The sequence below is a fragment of the Andrographis paniculata genome, unplaced genomic scaffold, assembly GCF_009805555.1.
Source record: "Andrographis paniculata isolate CXL003 unplaced genomic scaffold, ASM980555v1 Contig15END, whole genome shotgun sequence".
NCBI classification, from domain to species: Eukaryota; Viridiplantae; Streptophyta; class Magnoliopsida; order Lamiales; family Acanthaceae; genus Andrographis; species Andrographis paniculata.
The window spans coordinates 1053679-1074256 of NW_026137435.1; the positions used below are offsets into that span (position 1 = coordinate 1053679).

The window sequence follows — 20578 nt, forward strand, 5'->3', positions numbered from 1 at the left end:
TGTGTATGTGACGGATGAAGTGTAACGAATTATTATATGTGTAGGTATGTATGTTATGTATTAAATATTCAATGCATATGCCGGAGAGAATTTGAGAGAGAGATTTAGTGATTGATGGGGTAAATTTTATTCCATTTAAAACCCGTATATATAGGTGAAGATATGAATACATACATGGTAAGAAATGATGCTACATCACATCGACATTGATAATATGTGTAGATATAATTTGCATCCACATCTTAAATACATGTATAACATATTATTTGTTTTCACATTTTTGTTGCATTTTCTTCTTCTTCAATTCTTTCCTTAAGTACTTTCAGGGTGTGTTTGTTTGAAGGTTTGGATTTTGGATTGAGATTTAAATAGTAAAAAGTTTAAATTGGAATAGTGGTATTATGATATAAATAAGTATTGATGTGATGTTTTGAATGTAAATTTAATTTTTAGCATAATATAAAAAATAAAAAACAAACACACCCTAAATATTTATTTTGCAAGCTCTATATTTATCTTTCAAGCTCTTATATGTGATTCACATCCTACTATTTATTTATTTATTAATTTTAAATTTTCATACAATTCAAAATTCCATACATGAGACCTCATCCAAATGCTTACTTAGGCTATATGGTGAATCCCACTCAATATTCATCCGACTGGCCCAACTCGAGTAGGAAGTAAAAAATAATTCCAACGCTAATATCTATTTCAAAAACACACATAAACAAACAAACAATGCAAACTAATACTCACTCCGTCCACTATTAAACTTTATGCTTTTCATTTTAATCTGTATAAATCAAAACTTCTTATATTTTTTTATTTAAAAAAAAAGTAATTATCAATTAAATACCAAAATACTCCGTGCTTTTTATTTTTCACATTACTTTCGAAGGTAAAATGAACATAACATTACTTTATTACATTACATATCTATAAAATACTAATTTACCTTAATCCGCGTACAAAAGTCAAATGAAAAATTTACCAGCAAACAGAGGAAATACAATTTAGTAAATGAACCCATTATATGTATTATTTTCGATGCAAAGACAATAGCAAGTTATCGTACGATGGTGTCCCTCCTACGAAACGTATATGGTTAGCCACCTTTTGTGCGTATCTGTTGAATAGGTCATCGATATTAATGGTGCTGTTTCTAAAGTGATAAACTAGCATTGGCTCAATGAAAGCGCGCATTCCTTCTGCTATTAGTTTTCCACTTATGTATCTATCGACAATCTTAGTATTGTCATGCTCGTACCCATTGGCATCCCATGGAAGTTCGAAATCCTCAATTTTGTCAATTTTGAAGGACCCTTCTTGCTCAATGATTTTGTTGACTTCCTTTCGGCTTGGAGCATACGCCGGCACATTGAATGAATACAAATATTCCTTATTAACGAGGCCCTTTGAATATGCATTGAGATAACTATATTTAATTTGATGAAAATGAATAGACTTTTACTAGCAAGTAATTATATTAGGTTCTCCGAAACTCTAACCTCATCTACCATGTTCGAAAGTGTCTCTCCAAGCAATCCGAGAGGTCCCAATGTGTCTTCTTTGGAAGATTGATCTGTAGTTTTTCTTCCGATAAATGCCAAAACCATTTTGCCACCGGAAATCATTTCCTCTCCTCGACATTTCAAAAACTTCATGAAATCCCTATGGTATTGCTTCGCATAAGCTTCGATTACCTCTCTAGGGCTTGTTCTTGCAACACAAATATTTTCTTTGTTTCTCCTTCCCACCCTTTCAGGAATCTGTTAATGACAACATATGTTATACTTTTAGAGGTAGTAAAAAAAATTAATAGTACTATATATGAAGCAATATTTTTAGAATTAAACTTAGGTGGTTAGTAAAACTATCATTTGCTAATGAATTTATAATCATTTATTGAATTAACACACACATAACCTGTGAGAGCCAATGAAGACTATAACATGAGTAAGCAAAATGAAGGCTATTGTTAGGCAGCAATCTTCCATAAAATGATCCCGGAAGGCCGAATATGAAGCAATTTTCCATCCTCTGATGAAAATTAGGCAACATTCGGAATAAATTGTTGTAATCGTTGTTTGGAAGATCGTTCAAATAAACCTCGCACTGAGGCAAGCTCCCGTCTCTACATATGTTTTTAATGGTTTCCATTACATAAAATGTTGCTATCAAAGTGTTTGGCCCCGATGCACAGCCCAGGTCGACAAACTTGAAAGATTTCTTGAATCCTTTTGTAACGAACATTTCTTCGATTGCTTCCTCTAACACATGCAACATTTTTGACATCACAAATTTCTGTGAAGAAAATGATACGATAAATGAATAATTTTGAGATTTTTGCAGGCTTTATGCTAACAATCAGCCTGATCTTGACAAATAAATAAAATATACAGATATATGTATATATATATATATCTATTTTTCGTCATTCAAATCTATATTTATTCTCCTTTTTGGTATTCTTTTCTTTTTTGTAATTTTTTATTATAAAATACAAAAATAACAATTATTATTTATTTTTATTAAATCTCGTGCCTGAACATTTGACCATACAATTTGACGACAAAAGGAGTAAATATATATCTTTTTCTTTCGAAGAATGACACATAACCAATATTCCAATTATGAATTTTTTGTTCATGGTAATTTAAGTATTTAAATTTCACAATTAATTAAACATTCAGATTATAATTGATCTCATAAACTCCATGTAATATAGATTTCATTTCTTATATATATTTAGAAGTTTTGACAATATTTTACAAACCCAAACTTTTCAAAAACCATCATGTTAAAAACATATTCCTTTTAACAAAATATCTAATCAAATATTATTGTTCTCAAAATTTTCAAAAGTCAAAAGATTGAAAATATATCTCACATGTGAGCTATTACAAACCAATACATATACATACATATATATATATATACACCTAAAATTCACAAGATCAAAAATTGATACTCCCTCCGTCATACAAATGTATACTCATTTGATCGGATACGAATTTTAATAAAAGTAAGTAATAATTATTACTTTTTATTTTTATAGTAAAAAATACAAAATTGTAATGATTTTTAACTTTAAAAGAGAACGAGAATACTTTTTTATGACAATCAAAACAAAAAAAAGTGAGCATAGATTTGAACGACGGAGAGAGTATTTTTTATGCATACCTGAAGGGCAGAATTGTTGGCATAGCTGAATGCATCATCTCCACCATTCACTCGAAGGACAAAGCTTTTCTCCATTGTTAGGGTTTAATGGAGCTTTTATTTTCTATCTCTACTGAACTGAGATGAACTGCACACACATTCTTATAATTAATAAAATCATCGAGACACTGTTTTTGCGCACGTGCAATTTACTTGTATTTAAAATTTGTTTAATTAATTTACCCACGTGGATCTCTCTCTCGTTGGAGGAATTATCGTCCACGTATATGCATTAAACATTATTAATTTTAGAATCTTGACAAGATCTAATTATATATATTTGGAGGATATAAGTCCACAGGTATTAACAATCATTAATTTGTGTAATCTAGAATTATTAGGTGCAATAAGTTGAGTTCAAAACTTTAAACCTTGGTGTTTAGGCCGTCGAGCCTAGCGGCGAAAGTTAATTTGGTCAAATTAAGTTAGGATGGTAATGAGACGTATTTGAATTCAAAATATTACATCAAGACGAGTTTAGGGTTTTAAAATTTTAAGTTTGGCTAAATCTTGGCGAGTATGGGCTTGATTAAAAAAGAAAACGTTCAATTCGTCGAATTTGGCTAGACCTAATCTTACTTATAATTGGTTCTATTTTAAAATCATACTCAAAATTAGTTCTAGTATAACAAAGTCTTTTCGGAAAAGACTCCCCCGTTACAATTTTAATGAAGTTTTTTGATGTAGTAGTTATGAAATTTGATGTAGCATTTGACATGATCAAAACACGGCAATGTTGGGTCGAAAAACATGGCCTTAATCAATGATATGATATTAAATTATACTATTTTGTAAACTAAATTTTTATTGTCACTCATAAAGAATCGTACATATTTATATTAAGATAAAAACTATTTAAATAAGTGTAAGATCCTAAAAAAATATTTCAAATAATGATAGTGTAAACATGTATCTTTCAAATATATATCTAACGCCCTTCGGTCAAATAAAATTCCGTAATTCATTAATTGGCCCTCCATCTCTTGGTATATCTCACTTCGATTTATCGATAATTACTTCATATTCTTTCAAATAAATTTGTTAGACCATGGGGCAGTTCTCCAAGACCTAGCTAGCTAATAAAGCTTACAAAATCTTTATACAAGTTCATTCCTCAAATTCTTTTCGAGCCAAATCCAACAGTAATGTTGGTCTCACATTATCTTAAGAGTTGGAATTGGTTAAGATTTAAATTATTAGTTTTATTTTTATTTTTATTATTAATTGTATTTTGATTTTAATTTTTGGCTTAAATAGTGATTGAATAAAATATTAAAAAAAATACTCTCTTCGTCCACTACTAGTTTTTCTATTTGAATTTTACATACGGTAAATTAGTATTTTATAAATATGTAGTATAATAAAGTAATATAATGTCCATTTTATTTTTGAAAAGTAATGTGAAAAAGTAAAAAGTCAGATTATCACTAAAAAAAAAATAGTATATTTGTAACGGAATCTCGTTCCTAAAGTTTACGTAGCTAACGTAGTTCCATCTCTAATATCATTAGTAACATAAAAACTGAATTTAAGAACGAAAAAATCTCATTACAAAATTGATAATTTCTTATTTAGTTGAGAGTTACTTTTTTTTTCCTTAACCAAAATGAGAAGTTTTGATTTGGACAGACTAAAATGACAAATAAAGAAATTTACCCGTGGACGGAGGATGTATATTTTTATATAAAATTGTGAAAATTATACAATAAAAAATTAAAAAAAGGAAAAAGAAAAAAAGAATGGTGCCAAATTAAGCCACGAAGAGAACATCAATCTAACTCTTAATATGGAATTAATTGCTACACTCAATTGAAAATTAATTTCTTTAATTAACCTTAAATTAAGCCGCAAAAATTTTGCTGAGTTTTACTCTTTAGCGTGTTTAGATTTTGGGTTTGATATTTGAATATTATAAATTAATTTAAAATTAGAATAATTGTATAATGTGATATAAACATGTATTTATTTTGAATATAAAACTAATTTTTAGTGTAATATTTTAAAAAATATAAGATGTTTGATTTAATATTTTGGGTGGAAAAAAATTTAGTAAATAATACTTCCTCTATCAGCCTCTAACGATTACATATACGTTTTGGGATCATTGTACTTAACATTGGAATTTTTTTTTTATATTTCTATAATTTTTTGTACAAATGTCATTATATTAGTATTAGAAGACACTAATTAAAATATTTTCGTAATTTTTCTTTAATTTGTACAATATTTTGATATAATAAATAATATTTAAAGATGAAACACATAAATAGTAATATGACCCTGAGAACTATATGAAAGTAGTATAAATTTGGTAAAATCCTCTAAAAGGACATCTACTTTGTTTCAAAACACAAACAAACATACAAACAGTTAAAGATAATACAAGTGAATCAATTATGTGTATTATTTTCGATGCAAAGATAATAGCAAGTTATCGTTCGATGGTGTCTCTCCAACGAAACTTATACGGTTAGCCAACTTTTGTGTGTATTTGTTGAATAGGTCATCGATAATAATGGTGCTGTTTCTAAAGTGATCAACTAGCATTGGCTCAATCAAAGCACACATTCCTTTTGCTATTAGTTTTCCACTCATGTAGCTATTTGACAATCTTAGTATTGTCATGCTTGTGCCCATTGGCATCCCATGGAACTTCAAAATCCTCTTTTTTGTCAATTTTGAAGGACCCTTCTTGCTCAATGATTTTCTTGACTTCCTCTCGGTTTGGAGCATACGCCGGCACATTGAATGAATGCAAATCTTCCTAATTAGTGAGGCCGTTTGAAAGAAAAGCATAGATATGGTGATTAAGCTATGCAATTTTTCGAAATATCTTGGTAAACTTGAATGCATGTATGGTTATATTGGGCATTTCTTATCATATCGTATCAATATATAGTTATATGTTAATGTTCGAAATGGCAGTTTTGCTTTTCCCTTTTTTTTGGTATATAAGGGATGATTCGATAAAATTATTTTTATTATATTTTCATTATCTTCTTATACATATATAGTGTAATATATAAATATAAATCTTCTAAATTTGTATCATAACAACACACTAATGTTGATTTACAATAATTTTACTAATGTTTTCTCTTTTTAGTTTCATGCTTTCTACTTCTTTATTCTTCTTTGTTCTTCTTATCGATCATAAATAACGGATAAATACATGTATATACATATACATGATTGTTAGGCTTTTGGTTTAGGTATGACTTCCCATTGTTTAGAGATATATCTCTATATTTAGGACCCAATATTTGTTCATATAAATATAGAAAAACAAAAACATAAATCGAAGAAAATATATTACAAAACGGGTCATTAGGTGGGCTACTTCTGGATTTAATATCTTAGAACCAGACCAGGCTCATTCAATTTTAAATAGGTCCGGGCCAATTTAATACAAAAAAATAAAAAATAATTATTAGATAGTAATAATATACAAGTATATTTACTTTAAATGATTAGAGTAAATAAGATTATTTATTCAATTTAATTATGTGTTTACTATATATTAATAAAATACATAAGTTTTATGGTCCTGATCAAGATCTTGTTATGGCCCTCATACAAAGATATTATGATAGGCTTTTTGTATTATACTTTTTACTTTAAAGATAAAATTCTTTTAGTTAATCCTAAAAAATAAATAAAATCATTTTAATTTTTTCTCTCCTTTATTGTATTTCTATAGCAGTATTTTATTTATTTCTGAGTATGTATATATATATATAATATGTAATTTTTCTTTGCTTTGGGGAGTGAAAAAAAATTAAATTATTGATAGAGAGTAAACGATAGTTCCCAAACACTAATATAAAATTAATTATATATTATTTAGTGTATTATAATATAATAGTACTTCCTCCATCTCAATTCAAAGTAGAATTTTTATTATTTTCGTCGGTCTCAATTCAATGTATTTCTTTTATATTTTAGAAAAAATAATAATCCACTATTACAAAAATACCCTTAACTTTTATTTAAATTAGAAATATATTATTATGCATACAATTACTTCGTACATAAAGTTAAAAAGGTAAAAATGTTAAAAACTCTTACACATTTCCACTAACCAATAAAATACTATTGTTTCTTAATATAATATAAAACCCTAAAAAGTTCCATTAAATTGGGACGGAGGGAGTATAACATGACAATACTGGTATATATACTAATATACTTTCTTCATCCATTGAGAAAATATTTATTATTTATATATAAGTTTCTCATAAATATGATATGTTAATGATCGTTGATGATAGTTTTAATATTTAAAGACTATTTTATTCTTATGAGGTATAAAGTTAATATAAAGATATTAATGTAAATAAGAATAAATATGAGAGTATTTGTAATATATAATGAAGTTCATACAAATTAAAAAAGTAAATATTTATATTTGGACAACAAAACATATATATATATATAGTAAGTGGACGGAGAGAGTATTACATAATAGGAGATGAACTATCGTTTTCATTTCCCACATTCATTAACCATAGATAGGTTGAAACTCAATTAAGAGAAATTGATACTATAATACTATATTGTTTCCTCTAAAATTTTCTTTTCAAAGACAATAACAAGGTGTGATAGGAAGGTGTCCCCATAGAGACATGTATATGTTCCACCACATTTTGTTCATACCTATCGAATACGTAATCGATATCCATGGAAGTGTTTCTGAAATGATATGTAAGCATTGGCTCTATAAAAGCACGAACACATTCTACAGTTGATTTTCCACTCTTGTGCGCATCAAAAGCCTCATTATCATTGTTCTTGTAGCCATTAGCATCCCATGGAACCTCGAAAGCCTCCATCTTATCCATGTTGAAGGACCCTTCTTGCTCAATTATTGTCTTAACTTCATTTTGGCTTGGATAGTATATTGGCATGTTGAAGGAATCCAAATCTTCCTTACTAATGAGACCCTGTTAAGTATGAAAGTAGAAAATTAATTTAAATTAGGCGAGAAAAAGAATACTTTTACAAAGAATACTTTTACTCAGAGGTAATTTATGATTTTTGGAACCCTAACCTCATTCACCATGTCAGAAAGTGTCTCTACAAGTAATCTAAGAGTTCCTGACACATCTTCTTCAGAACGGTGATCTACATTTTTTCTACCGACAAATGCCAAAACCATACGCCCATTAGGCATCATTTCCTCTCCTCGGCATTTTAAAAACGTCGAGAAATCTCTTTCATATTGCTTTGCGTATGCTTCGAATGCCTTTAGAGGACTTGTTCTTACAATGCAAATGTTTTCTTTGTTACTCATCCCCAGCCCTTCAGGAATCTAATAAGAATAACATAATATTATCATTTTGAGTAGTAAACAATAATAGTGAAATGTTGAACAATAAACATATATATACATATATATAACAAACATTAATTTGATCAAGTGAGTTCAAATTAGCAAGGCAGACAGTGCATTCATATATATATATATAATATAACATAATCTTATGTCATATAAAAGCATATGTTGTGCAGTTTATATATTGTACTATTGTTGTACATATAATTATTATGTTGAAATCAATAATATAATATATTATATGAAATAATATTATGTGCTATTATAATATGCGTTGTATATTGTATTATCATTTATGGTCAAATATATATTGTCCGTTTTACTGATTTGTGTCATGCCGATCTAGCCTACTCAGTTTGGAAATCAAACTTATATATTGGTGTGTATAACTAACCTGTGAGAGCCAATGAAGACAGTAACACGAATATCCAAATTGAAGGCTATTGCTAGGTAGCAATCGTCCATAAAAGGATCCCGGAAGAGCGAATACGAAGCAATCCTTCCTCCCACGATGGAAATCGGGCAACATTTTGAATAAATTGTTGTAGTCATTGCTTGGAAGATCGTTCAAATAAATCTCATATTGAGGATAGCTCTCGTCTCTATGTAGGCTTTTTAGGGTTTTTATTATAAGAGACATTGCTATAAAAGTGTTTGGCCCCGATGAACAGCCTAAGTCTACAATCCTGAATGTTTCGATCGATCCATTTTTAACCATCATTTCTTCGATAGTTTCATCTAGCACATGCCGCAATTTTGACATCGCAAATTTCTGAAAAAGAAAATGTTATAATTAATAATAAAATTGATATGATAATGTAATACAAAACGTTTCAATAATATGGTAAATAAGTGTCTAGTTAGTGAATTTTTTTTTTGTTTTAATAGTAGTTTGGTTGTGATGTTTTATTAGGAAATATATATATATATATATATATTTAGAGAAAGTTATTAGAATTAAATAACAAGAAAAAGTCAAAATAATTGCCTAGTAATTAAGTGTATGCACACTAAAATCGAATTTCGTATGCAGCGGGTTGCGGATTCAGCTAAATTTGTAGTGATAGTGCATGTAACATAAACTATATCAAATGATTAATAATAATAATAATAATAATAGCAAGAGGGAGTTTATTATTGCAAAAGAGCGATTTGTCCAATTTTTTAGGTTTTTTTATGTGTTGATAATATAAAAAAATAATATTTTATGTTAAATTATGAACTCTTTATAAAAGAATAAGTAGATATATTATTTATATTATATAAATAAATATATTACATATTTTTATTAATATTTATCATAAATTATAGTAACAAAACTTGTTGGATGAAGAATAAACCCTACATTTTTTCATAAAAATTTATTTATTTTCTATATTAATACATTACATATTTATATTTAGAGTGTGTTCGTTGGTAAGATTTTTGCAAAATCTTACTATTCATTCCAATTTTTTTCCCCCAAAAAAATCAAATCAAACGCCTATTTTTTATTTTTTATATTATACTAAAAATTAATTTTACATTCAAAACATCACATCAACACCTATTTATATCACATTATACAACTATTCAAATTCAAAATTTTTACTATTCAAATCCCAACTCAAAATCTAAACCCCCAAACAAACACACCCTAATAATTATTTTATCTAAATAAAAATAATAATAATAATAATGTTATTACATACCTGAAGGCCAGAGTTGCTGGCGTAGCTGAGTGAATCGTCTCCACCATTCATTCGAAGAACAAAGCTGCTTTTCGCCATTGCAAGTTTAAATTTTATGTTCTTATCTTGAGTGATGAACTGCAGAGTCCACACATTATTACATACCCTTTTATAGAGTCATCCACAGACTAGGACAACGTTATTGGGGACCATATATATAATATATATGTATGTATATATATATATTAGAGAATCACAGTTATTAATTATTTATTCGTGTCGGAAACTAATGACCGTCTCACCTAAAAGCTCGAATTTATTGAAACTTGCACATGCATATGCCACAAAATAGGGACGGGCGGGACTCGAACTCGAGACCTAACCTAGGCTCTGATACCATGTCGGAAACTAATGACCGTCTCACCTAAAAGCTCGAACTTATTAGGGAAACTAAGACATTAGTTACATATCCCGCAAACGGGAGTCCTCAACAATTCGTAAATAAAAGTTCTGAACACGCAAATGGGGACGATGAGACTCGAATTTGAAACCTACTCTTAACTTTAATACCATGTCGGATGTAGAATGACCGTCTCACTTAAAAATCTGTTAAGGAACGCAACCATTAATTATTTATCTACAAACAGAATTCTCAACATAAGGTTTAAACAAAGTAAAAAAAATATATATATTATTTTTTTAGTAAAAATAAATAAATTTAGATAATAAAAATAAATAAATAAATAAATTTGAATTACGGAGAGAAAGTATCACGTTTATATTTAATTAAAGTGCAAGTTGAGTTAGAAAAATAATATTGCAGCCATAACTAGCAACATTTTACACGTTTAATTTTTTCAACTCAGACAAATTCATATGCCTTATAAGTCTTTAAGATGGGGAAATTTATAACTTGTTTAATACATACAAATTCAAAGGTTTTAAAAGAAAACACAATCACGCAAATGAAGTCAAATTTGTCGAAATCAAGCCACTTTCATATATTCGGATTTAGGACATCTCCAAATGAGCTGTATTTTTTACGCTGCAGTCCTATAAATAAAGTTATGAATTAGAGTAAAAATATTATACCGAATGTATTTTTGAAGTTAAAATTACATAAATAAATAAAATTTGTGAGTTGAAGATGACTTTATATACATATATGTGATGGTGCGGAAACGTAGGGTGGATATTGGTGCAGAGTAGGGATTTCAATGGGTTGGGTCCAGCCAAACCCGAGACCCGACCCGAATACACATGGTTCGACCCAAGATTCGAATTAGACCCTACTATACCTAGATTCGACTATACTGGACCTGATCCGAACAATATCGGACAAGACTTGATGGATCCGACATACTCGAATATTTTTATAATTCAAAAATATTATAATAAAATTATAAAAAATTAAACTAAAACATATTGTTATATAATTTATATTATTAAAAATTATTTTTCTCAAATGTATATAATGAATATATGAATCGAGTGGGATCGGGTTCGGATTCAGATCCGAATAGGGTCTACCATTGGACCTGAGACCCGACTCGACCCAATCCAATTCGACTCCGACAAGGGTACACAATACCCGACGCAAATCCGGATCCAATCCCCGAATAATTGGATCCGACACTAACTAAATGCGCGGCTCGACTGCCATCCCTAGGCACGAGATCTTCTGTCATCTCCTCCATCCTGCACATCACATGAAGATTCACACATGTGTATCTATACATGTGTGATGGTGCAGGGAAGACAGGTTGGATGTTTCATTACTGGTAATACATCTCTTTTACTTTCTTGATTAGATATATATTATATATATATATACTCGATCCATCCAAACTTTCTAAGGTCTCATTTATCTTTTGCATAATTATACTTAATATTAAAATTATTTTTATATTTGTATAATTTTTTTTTTTTTTTTTACAAAATCTCCTTCTATTAGAATTATAAGACACTAATAAAAGTATTTTTTGCAATTTTTTTTAATTTATACTAGATTTTGATATAATAATTAATATTCAAATATCAACACAAAAAAATAAATGATACCTTAAAGGCGAAATGCAAAATTAAAATTTATAATTAAATTTTAAATTACTATAATTAGAAATAAATATCCGTGAATTTATACAATTAAATAACTCTAAATAGATATATTTATATGATATTATATTAATAATAATAAATATTTTGAGTTATAAATAATAATAATAATAATAATAATAATAATAATACATACATACATACATACATACTCTGTTCGCCACATAGTATATTTTTTCCTTTATATTTTGTCCCATAAAAGGTATTTTTTTTAATAAATTTATTTATTTTAAAAATTTTTACTTTTTTTTAAGTATATTTAAATTTTTTATTTTTTATAAAAATTAGTTTTGAGTTAATAAATAAATATTTTTTTTTATTTATTTGTATTATATACAATTTTATTATTTACTCATTCCATCCCAGTTAAAGTTATCTCTTTTAGCTTAGAAACAAAATTTTATGTATTATATAATTAGTAAATAATTATAATTTAATTAAAACAATTATAGATTAAGATTAATATGACTAAATAATTTAATTAAAATAAAAATTTATAAATTATGAATTTTAAAATATGATTAAAGTGTATAATTAAATTTCTAAAAAATAAAGAACAAATTATGTGTGATTGATGGAAATATAAAGTGCCGACAAACTAAATGGAACGAAGGGAGTACAAAAAGATATTTATGTATATATTTTATTGAGATATAATTTTAAAAATATTTAAAGTATAAACAACACAACTCAGGTAAAAAAAAATAAAATAATATCATAATTTATTATTAATAATGTAGTAGTCTACATTACCTCTGTATTCCTAACCAAATAGGTCATCCTTACTAGAATGGCGAGAATATTATATCAAAACGCATACAAATCAAGAGAAAAATATAAAAATACTTTTATTAGTGTGTTATAATACTAATAGAAGGACATTTGTACCCCAAAAAAAAGTTATACAAATATAAGAATCTTTTTATTGTTAAATACAATAATGCAAAAGATAAATGTAACTCTAGAGGCGGCGCATAAAGTATTATTTTATTAATTAAACTCCCTCTCGTCCCATTGAAATTGTGATATTTGCTTTTTGCACTTAGATTTCTTAACATAGTATTATATTAGATTATAGTAAAAAAGAAAATATATCCTATTAGTATGGTGTAATATAAAAATAATGGCATTTTGTGTAATATATTGTAAATTAAAAAGATATTTAGTATGTTAAGTAGATAGTACAATTACTAAATTATGATGGACGAAAATAGAAAATGATAACTTTACAATGGGACATGGGGAGTAATAAAAATCCAAAGAGGCCCATTGAAGTGAAACTAAAAGAGTAATATTTCATCCCATTCAAGAGTAAAATTTTATTTTACAATTTTAGTATGTTCGAATCAAAATGTCTCATTTCTTTAGAGCAAGTAATTTTCACCTAAATACCAAAATTGTCATTTTTTTATATATGACATTATTTTTTACTTTAATATTAAGTGTAAAATAAATAGTATACTATATATCTGTAAAATACTAATTTACATTATTAACAACAAAAATCAAATAAAAATTTACTTTTAAACAGAAAGAGTATATATATATATATATTATTAATAATAAATACTAAGTATACATTTTGTATAATATATTATAAATTAAAAAAATATTTATCAGGTTATTAATAATAATTTGTAAAGATTTCTATCTCTCTCTCTATTTCTCTGATTTATCATATCATATATATATATATATTTAAATTCAAATTGGATTAATCACGTAGTCTTTTTTATTTTTTTTTATAAAATTATTGATATAGACTTCACCATTTAAAATAATAATAAAAAAAAATGAGAAGAAAAGATGAGAAAATCGGCTAGGTTATTATTATTTAATATATACATTTAATTGTATATTTATATAAATTGAATTGATCACGTTGCCTTTTTATTTTTTATATTATTTTTGATATAGACTCCACCATTTAAATAATAATAAAAAAAAAAAAGAAAGAAATATGAGAAAGGCGGCTAGATTATTTTTATTATTTATTATATATATTTAATTGGATTAAATTGCACAAAATTTATATTTAGTTTTACGAAATTGCGTCAAATTTTTATACTTCTAAAACTGCATCAAATTTCCTCGTGATTATATAAACTCTGCGTCTAATCACATCGGTGATCCTTATTTAATGACATTTGACCTAAATGCGCTTAAAGTGAGAATAAATTTTAGAATCTCAATTTCTAAAGTCCTAAAATTATAAATATATTTATTTTTCTTATATTTAGCCTAAAAAAACAGTAGAAAAAACTCTTAAAACCCGAGAAAAATAATTATTTTTTAGTATATTTACTATTGTTTGAGGCTAAATATAAGAAATATGAATATATTTGTAATTTTAAGAGTTTAAAAATTGAGATTTTAAAATTTATTCTAATTTGGGCACATTTAGGTCAAAAAACCGTTAAATAAGGACTGCCACGGAGGTGAGAACGCAGAGTTTATAATATCACGAGAAAGTTTGACGCAATTTTAGAAATATAGGAGATTTGACACAATTTTATAAAAAGATAGCTTTTGTGCAATTTAGTCTATGAAATTATATATTTATATTTAACGTTATAAATATAATTTATTGTTGTATAAATGATTTGTTTATTTGTAAAATTTTAATTTTGTATTTTGAGTTTGGCATAATATGTGGATTAATAATATTATGTCAAATTTAATTAAAAAGTTAAAAAAAATATATACGTTGATGTGTTTGACAATTAGTTGCGAGTTGATAGCTGGTTTTACTAGCCGGTTTAACTAGCCGAACATATTAGCTACTTGTGCTAAAATATTTGGTAAAATAATTGTTTAATATTAGTTGTTTATACGTAAAATATGACAATTAAGACTATTTTATATTTTATTTTTAAAATGGTTAGTTGCATTCTTTTGATAAATAGGATTTTTAAAATTTTATTATTAATTATTGAAAAGTGGAACACTTCCATATAAATCTTTTTAACCAAGTGAATTTTTTTTATAACTTCCCATTATTAATTTTTCTTTTTCTTTTTTTTCTAATAATTCCCGTTCTAAATTACTTATCCATTTCAACTCTTATTTTTATTGAAAAGGCTTAAATATTACTATTACGTTAAAAGACTTATATGCCGTTAGAATTCAAAATTTGAATAAACATTAAAAAATTATTCCCTGAAAAATCGAACTCGGCTTTTCTCTCATCAATCGGATATTTTCTTAAGTTAAAATTGTAAATTATTGGTATATTTTATACTATTTATTTGTTGTTTATAAAATTTTTAAGGTTTATGTATTCTAATATATTGTTAATATATTTTTATTATAATATAGCAATGTATAAAAGAATGACGACAAAAAGATCATTGTAATTCCTATAAAAGAATACAGAAACCATGCAATCCAAAGTCATTACATTTCACGCAAAAAATACATATTTATAGCGGAACCTAGGAATGTCGCAGAAACATTCCTGGTTTCCGCTTAAAATAGGTACTTTTTACTTGAGATGAATTTTTCTTGCACATACATACTATGTTTCCACGAGGTCGCGGAAACACACTCTATTTCTGCAAGAAACAGTAACTTTGAAAGACAGTTGCACCTACAATAGAGGACAATATTATCTATACAAAGCTTAGAATTGTACTTACTTAAAATCAAGTTGCACTTTACACTCGCTAGTCTTGTACCTGTATTAGAACAAATTTGTACTTCAATATTAAAGTCAAGTTTTTTGGATTTTGTAATCGAATTTGGATGCAAACATACGTATAATTCAACAAAGAGTACATATTCTAAAATTTCGAAAATAATCCTTTACAAAACAACGTTATTTCTCATGTCAAATATAAATATATATGTAAATATAAATATTGCAAATATATATTTAAATTTATATGTAAGTATTTTTTATAAATGTTAATCAAATATAAATGTGAATATATATTTAAATAATATCTATTCATAAAAATTATTTATAAATATTGTATATACAATTTCATATATATTAATATATATACGTACATGTATGTACATGTATATATGTATGTTGTAAATATGTCTTGAAAAAATGTCTCCTTTATTATTTACTTACTGTTTGATGACTGTGGACTGAATAGGCATAAATAATTGTCATTGCATGCTATAACAATAGCTTTCGAGAACAAGCCACTTTTAAAACAAAAATAAAAATCCATTTTTAGTTTAATTTTAGGTAAACTGTTTTTTTAGTCCCATAACTGGACTCCCTTATCATTTTAGTTTCGTAATTGGAGCCTGTCGCAAACTAGTTCCATAAGTGAAAAATTTTCGTTGTTTTAGTCCTCTGGGGCCGGAGACGCCAGCGTGGCTCGCCGGAGGTGACATGTCCGCCAGGTGTCCCGCCAGGTCAGCGACACCTGGCGGACACGTGGATTTTTTATTTTTTATTTCATTTTTATAAAAACTTATTATTAATTTATTTTTAATTTTATTTGCAATTTTTTATTTTTTTATTTGGTTCAATTAAAAAAATAAAAAAAAATAAATCCACGTGTCCACCAGGTGTCGCTGACCTGGCGAGACACCTGGCGGACACGTCACCTCCGGTAAGCCACGCAGGCGTCTCTGGAGCCGGAGGACTAAAACAGCAAAAATTTTCACGTATGGGACTAGTTTGCGACATGCTCCACTTACGGGACTAAAATGATAAGGGGATTCAGTTACGGGATTAAAAAAACAGTTTACCCTTTAATTTTTTGATACGATCCCACCATTTAAAATAATAATAATAAAAATAAAAATAAAAGAAAAAAGTGGAGGAGGGGAGATGGGGAAAAACGGCTAGATTATTTTTTACGACAAATCGAAGAAAATTACCCCTGCGATAAAAAACATTATCATTCCGTCCCCATTGCAAATAAAAGTAGATTGCACATCTTAATTTTGTATAATATTTGCAAGTAACTCCCCATTTCTATTTTCTTATTATTACCCTTATTATATGTAAAAATACAAAATTACTCTCATCTTTTTATTCTTCAATTTCTCTTCTAATTACCGTATTTTCACACGATCATTTTTTAAAAATCATTTTAAATACTAAAGATAGTGAAAACAATATTTACCAAATCATCTTGAAGGGAAAAAAAAATTGTAGAGGAACATAGTTATACTTTTTAAAATAAATCTCCAAAAAAAATTATTATTAGGTCAAACTCTGCATTTTCTCAAATAATATAATCCAACACTAATGGTGATTTGTTACAATGATCATATTTTAAATGTGTGATTAAATTTCTCAATTATTTGGGATTTGATAGCACAAAATTAGTAATTAGTTTTTAGATATGAAATATGAAAAAGTGTTCTAAAAGCATATATTTCACTGTTGTTTATTAGTAGTTTTTTTTTTTTTTTTCAATACAGTTATCTTTTAATTTATTTGATTGCATTTGCTCAAATCTAAAAAAGAAAAAATAAAAATAATCATTTCCATCACACAATTCTAAAAATTGGATAATATTTTGTGACTTCTAATTTTAATTAAATACAACTTTTTGTAATATGTTTGCTTAGGATCTATGATTGGCCACCTTATTAAAAATGTGTAATTAATAGGTGAAATCTAATTTATAATCTTGATTGAATTTCATATATATTATTTTATTATTATTTATTATTTATGATATTTTACCTTGATACTGTGGAAGTCTCAAAATAAAGATGAAGTGGCTGGTTCCACTTCAAAAGAAAAAGAAAATGGATCTTTTTAAATATTTGGGGTCTATCATTAAATTATATATTCAAAATGAATATGAAGTTGCTGGTTCCACTTCAAAGAAAAATATTCGGATCTTTTTAAAAAAATTCAGTCTCTATCATTAACTATATATTTCTTTCGTCCACTAAAATGGTGGTTTGTTTGGACATTTAGACTAAAAAAATAATTATATTTTAATATTAAAGTGATGTATATAAAAAATAAAGTAAGTGTATTATGATAAATTTATCAAAATGATAATAATAAGATAAATTTATCAAAAATGATAATAATAAAATAGTGGAGTAAGTAAAACAATAATGACAATTTGGTTACTCTTTGTTTTTAAAATAAGGATAATAAAATTATATGAGGATAATATTATTTACAATAAATAGATTTTATATAAGTTTAACTAACAACAGAAAAAAGAAACAATAACATAATTTTGGCGGATAAATGAGATATTATAATATATTATATTATAATTTGTTTGATATTTTTTGTATGTTTATTTTAAATTAAAATAATTATTGAATTTGATATACATAAAATTAAAGTGATAATTTTAAATAAAAAATGTGAAAAATAATTTATTTTTAAGACATTTGAGCACACATTTGGTTGACGAATAGAGCATATAGATTGTGTGGTGCAAATAAATTATACTCTCTCCGTCTCAATACAATAGTTTTGTTTACCATTTTTGTCTGTCCTAAAACAATAGTCTTATCTACATAAATAATCATATCACCATAATACTACCCCTGTTTTTTTATTTTTATTACACAATTGTCACTACTTTTTACACTAATACACTTACAAGGGCAAACAAGTTTTTTATCAATACTTTTTACCAACTACCAATATAATATCAAAATTCCTTAAATTTCGTGCTCAACCCAACTAAAATTGTATTTATAGGACGGAGGGAGTAAAATCTTTCTACCTCTATAAATATTGCACGGAAATTCTAACTGAAATGGTATAGGAATGATCGTTTAAGGAATCTCAAAGCAAACGGAAATAATTTAACATTTTGAATCGGACTTTTCGAACCTATATAAATATTTGACCTAAAAAGCTTCGGATCTTCGGAATCAAATTACAAAATAATTTGTTCCTCTATTTTATTGGACTCGAAATTTTCTGAGCTCTCTAAATTTAAAAATGATATATTATATATAATAGGGTTTGAAAATTTTCGAGTTTCAAAGCACTGGCCACCTAAAGGATTCGAAATTTTCTAAATTCTGAGCTCTTTAAATTTATTTTTTGTATATATATCTCTCTTTGCTTCTTCCTTGGCGACTCGCTTATTTCGTGGCACAACAAAAAACAGATGTTTGTCTCCCAGTCTAATGCAGAGTCCGAATATAGAGCTCTTGCCGACACCACTGCCGAGCTTCTATGGCTTCGCTGGCTACTGGCTGATCTCGGAGTGTTTCAGTCCTCTGCCACTATTATTCATTACGACAGTCAGCGTCATGAAAATTTCGACGAATGATGTCTTTCACGAGCGTACGAAGCACATTGAGATCGATTGTCATCTTGTACGTCATCACGTTGCTCATGACAACATTTCTTTGTCTTCCATTCCCTCTGCTGATCAGACTGCCGACGGTTTCACCAAGCCTCATCTTCCCGGCCGTTTTTCAGTCATTCTTGAACAAACTCAAATTGAGTTCCACCCGTTCCACCTTGAGTTTGAGGGGATGTTGATATATATTGTATATATTTAGATATATATATATATTCTGCCTAATATATCTCTTGTATATATATAATATTGTACCCTAATTGTAATTTAAAAAATAAAGTTTATTCAATTAATCCTAACATTATATATAATAGAAGTTGGAAATTTTCGAGTGTCAAAGCACTGACCACCTAAAGGATTCGAAATTTTCTAATTTTTTTGTCATTGATTTCAGAGCATTCTTAAATATTATGGTAGTGCATTTTGAATAAATTACGAGATTTAGTGACATAGTTTACCTTGCTCTTATTTGCATATAATGATAGATATATATATATATATATGCTTGTAATGGTTCTGATACCAAGATATTACAATATACTTTGTATTATAGTTTTTCCTTTAAATTATAAAATTCTCTTACTTATTATTTAAAATAATAAATAAAATCATTTTGATTCCTTTTTCTCCTTGATTATTAATTCATATTTCTCATATTATATTTTCTTAGAATTTTATTGTAGTTCTATATCAATATCTTTTTTTATTTATTTCTCAATATGTATATATATCTATAAATAATTTGTCTTTGTTTTGGGGAGTTTTATATTGGAAGTGGAAAAAATTAAATTATTGATACGGAGTAAACGAATGGATTTTTTTGTTTGTGGGGGATTTTAAGGATTTTTACTATTTTATTTATTTTTATATTACATAAAAATTAATTTTACACTATATTTATATTTATTTATATTAGATCAAATAATTATTTCAATTCAAAATTTTATTATTCAAAATTCATATAA

The 20578-nt window shown here is 26.9% G+C and overlaps 2 protein-coding genes across 2 annotated transcripts; both read right to left on the reverse strand.

Annotated features, from left to right (window-relative positions):
* Nucleotides 1-1041: 1041 nt before the first annotated feature.
* Nucleotides 1042-3261, reverse strand: LOC127260537 (benzoate carboxyl methyltransferase-like). Its single transcript, XM_051288296.1, has 4 exons — nucleotides 3187-3261; nucleotides 1930-2307; nucleotides 1512-1772; nucleotides 1042-1416 (listed from the first exon to the last, which is right to left on the reverse strand). Exons 1-4 carry the CDS (start codon nucleotides 3259-3261, stop codon nucleotides 1042-1044), a joined length of 1089 nt encoding a protein of 362 aa, XP_051144253.1.
* A 4350-nt stretch (nucleotides 3262-7611) lies between these two features.
* LOC127262796 (benzoate carboxyl methyltransferase-like) lies at nucleotides 7612-10404 on the reverse strand. The gene is made up of 4 exons (XM_051291627.1): nucleotides 10252-10404; nucleotides 8955-9332; nucleotides 8276-8536; nucleotides 7612-8168 (listed from the first exon to the last, which is right to left on the reverse strand). Exons 1-4 carry the CDS (start codon nucleotides 10327-10329, stop codon nucleotides 7791-7793), a joined length of 1095 nt encoding a protein of 364 aa, XP_051147584.1. The 5' UTR covers nucleotides 10330-10404; the 3' UTR covers nucleotides 7612-7790.
* Nucleotides 10405-20578: the final 10174 nt, after the last annotated feature.